Source organism: Camelina sativa, unplaced genomic scaffold (genome assembly GCF_000633955.1).
Source record: "Camelina sativa cultivar DH55 unplaced genomic scaffold, Cs unpScaffold01717, whole genome shotgun sequence".
NCBI lineage: Eukaryota > Viridiplantae > Streptophyta > Magnoliopsida > Brassicales > Brassicaceae > Camelina > Camelina sativa.
Genome location: NW_010922834.1, coordinates 1 through 3,514, shown reverse-complemented (window position 1 = coordinate 3,514; position 3,514 = coordinate 1). Strand labels below are relative to the sequence as shown.

Genomic DNA, 3,514 nt, shown 5'->3' with positions numbered 1-3,514 from the left:
ATTTTGTGCCAGCATCATATCATTAAATGAGTTTTCTTGATTCAGATACTGATTAGAATTCAGATCTAAATTCAAAGTCATGTTATGATTTAAATCCGAATTCAAATCATGAATCCAAGTCATGCTATTGTAGACTTCTTCTTGAATATGACCATAAAAATCATGTGAAGTATGATATTGAACCGGTTCTTGCAGATTTTGGTTCATATTCATATTTTGGTATGGAATATGAGCACAAAACTCTCTAGCAGCACTTATCGCGTCTGTATTCACATCAACAGAAAAATCTGCAACAGCAGGTGGATTTATATCCGCAACTCCAATAGGAAGAGGAGGGAAAGAAGAAGACTCACCATTTTCTACAAGACTTTGCATCCTTTGAGTAAGCTGATTGATATATTGATCAATATAGCGATGCAAATCGTGAAGGTCTTTTGCACCATAATGATACTTTGACATCTTTCCTTCAAGACAATCAAACATAAATCGTTTAACTTGTAACTCCTGATTCTCAGCAGCCAGTTTGTCTACTTGCTCTTTTATTTTGGTAATCTGCTCCCGCAAATACGTATCTTGATCCATCATCTTTTTGGTTCTTGTTGCCATCGGGATCTCCATAAACTTCATAGCCACCTCTTGTGCACCTTCCTTTGACGGCCAAACCTCTGGTACCGCCTGATACGGACTGTAGATGACCCCACAAGCTTGGACACCACAAAGAGTTGTCAACTCGTGAAGTTTCTTCATTATCCCTTTCTTCCTCTTCATGAATGTCTTTTTTCTTGATCTCTCATTCGCTATCAAAGATAATTTCAATTTCCTCATTATCTTTATTTTTATTTTGTATGATTTGTCAAGTTTGTTGGCACAAAGACTGTTTATATAGCAACGAAAGGGTTTCTCTACTCATTAGGTTTCTTATCACTAAGTCCAAATTACAGGCAATAAATCTTTTATTAATTTACAATGTGTTTATCTATATATAGAACCTTATATTCTTGTGTGTAGTTGGTGCATTATCATTAGCTTATTACTTAATATAATATAAAATATTATATATATATATACATATAAGTTATTTTTATTATTAAAACTAATTTATCTAACTCTCTTTTTTTTACTTTTAATAATATATTTTAATATATCTAGAACGCGCGGTTAGTAATATAAAAATATCTTTATGAATAAAATTTGATTAAATTTGAATTAATAATAAATATAGAAAAAAATATATATTAGATATCATATCTTTACGGGCGTTGACCAGCCATTTTCATTTAAAAATAAATCTTATTAGCTAATTATGAGAAGTAATATAGCTGGTATGAGATATTTCATTTTGAAAAAATTACTAAACTAGCGCAAATATTTTGGTTTATTACTAGACTAGCACATATAAAGTTTTACTTACTCGAATAGTACTAATTTGTTGTAAAAAGACACTAAACCATGTATTTAATTTCGTAACTATAGAAGTGTCATTTTCATTTAAAAAATAGAAAATGAATAATATAAACGACACAATGAAAGATTAAACCCTAAACAAGAGTAGAAATCAAATAGTCGTTTTTGTCGTTTGAGCCGGAAATAGTGATTCTAGTGGCTTTTGTCAACAATTCTGATAAGATTAATTTAAGAAGATTATCTGTTCAATAAATTATGATGATTTTGATGTGGTATGATTTGGGAACTAAAGAACGAACTTGTTGATAGGTATCAAATTGACAATGACAATGGAGGCGAGGCAAATTCTAAAAAAATGTTTGTGAAGAGTAAAAGGAAGTGGGAAAGAAAAGGAAGAGTCCACTTGAAAGTTCCTGGGTCGACTGCAAAGTTTGTGGGTGGACAACAAAGTTTCAGATTATTTCAAGTTTTTTCCAAGTTTCATGGCTCTTATCTGAGAGTTGAATTGCCATTAATTGCTTTTCAGGAAGTGCATCATTGATTGGAATCTCATTGTCAGTCCTCATTCTTGATAGATGATCAGCTACTCCATTTTCAGTATAATTCTTATCTTTAATCTCCAAATCAAACTCTTGAAGTAACAATATCCATCTCAATAGTCTTAGTTTAGCATATTTCTTTGCTAAGAGATGTCTCAATGCTGCATGATCAGTATGAACAATAACTTTTGAACCCACCAAGTATGATCTGAACTTTTCAAATGCAAAGACAATAGCAAGTAACTCTTTCTATGTTGTAGCATACTTGACTTGAGCTTCATCTAAGTTTCTACTTGCATAGTATATTACATGTAACTTCTTGTCTTTTTTTTGACCAAATACTGCTCCAACTGCATAATCACTAGCATCACACATGATTTCAAATGGCAAATTCCAATGTGGAGCTTGAACTATTGGGGCACTAACCAACTCTTTTTTTATCTTCTTGAAAGTTTGAAGACACTCCTCATCAAATTCAAATGTCACTTCTTTACACAACAATCTTGTAAGAAATAGCAATCTTGGAGAAGTCTTTAATAAACCTTCTATAAAACCCAGCATGGCCTAAGAAGCTTCTTATTTCCTTGACTAGTGGTGCTAGATTGGTCATCACATCAATCTTAGCTCTATTAACTTCAATGTCTTTCTCTGAAATCTTATGCCCCAACACAATTCTTTCTTTCACCATGAAGTGACACTTTTCCCAATTTAAAACAAAATTGGTTTCTTCACATCTCTTTAAGACCCTGCAAAGGTTAGAGAGACATCCATAAGGTTATATGGAAAAATAATATCCATATACAGAGAAGTCATCCATAAGTATCTCAACCACATTTTCTATAAGGTATGAGAAAATGGACATCATACACCGCTCAAAAGTAGCAGGTGCATAACATAATCCAAATGCCATTCTCCGATAAGCGAAGATACCATAAGGACATGTAAATGTGGTTTTCTCTTGGTCATTGGGGTGAATTGGAATTTGAAAGAAACCAGAATATCCATCAAGAAAGCAATAATGACTATGGTTAGCTAACCTCTCTAACATTTGATAAATAAATGGTAAAAGGAAGTGATATTTTCTAGATGCAGCATTAAGTTTCCTATAATCAATACACATGCGATGTCCTGTTATAGTTCTAGTAGGAATTAACTCATCTTTATCATATTTAACAACAATGACTCCTCCTTTCTTTGGCACCACATGTACAGGTGAAACCCATGTACTATCCGATATAGGATATATGATACCAGCATTAAGAAGCTTAAGAATCGCTTTCCTCACCACATCTCTTAGGTTAGGATTTAACCTTCTTTGTGGTTCAATGGAAGTCATTGATTCATCATCTAAATGAATCCTATGCATGCAAAAGAGTTTTCTTTAATATTATCAAGTGAATAACCAATAACTACTCTCCTATACTTTTTTAATTCACCTAGAAGAGTAACAGTTTCTTGTTCACTAAATTCTTCAATGATAATAACTTTATAAGTAGAGTTTGTACCAAGAAAAGCATACATTATCCCCTTAGGGAGTGGTTTAAGTTCAATCTTGGGTGCTTTAAGCTCAC

General features: G+C 32.5%; 1 protein-coding gene across 1 annotated transcript; it reads right to left on the bottom strand.

Annotated features, from left to right (window-relative positions):
- Positions 1 to 6: 6 nt before the first annotated feature.
- Positions 7 to 825, bottom strand: LOC104774162 (agamous-like MADS-box protein AGL36; the record flags this gene model as incomplete). Its single annotated transcript, XM_010498826.1, has 1 exon — positions 7 to 825. A coding segment is annotated over exon 1 (819 nt), but the record flags the coding sequence as incomplete, so codon positions are not given.
- Positions 826 to 3,514: the final 2,689 nt, after the last annotated feature.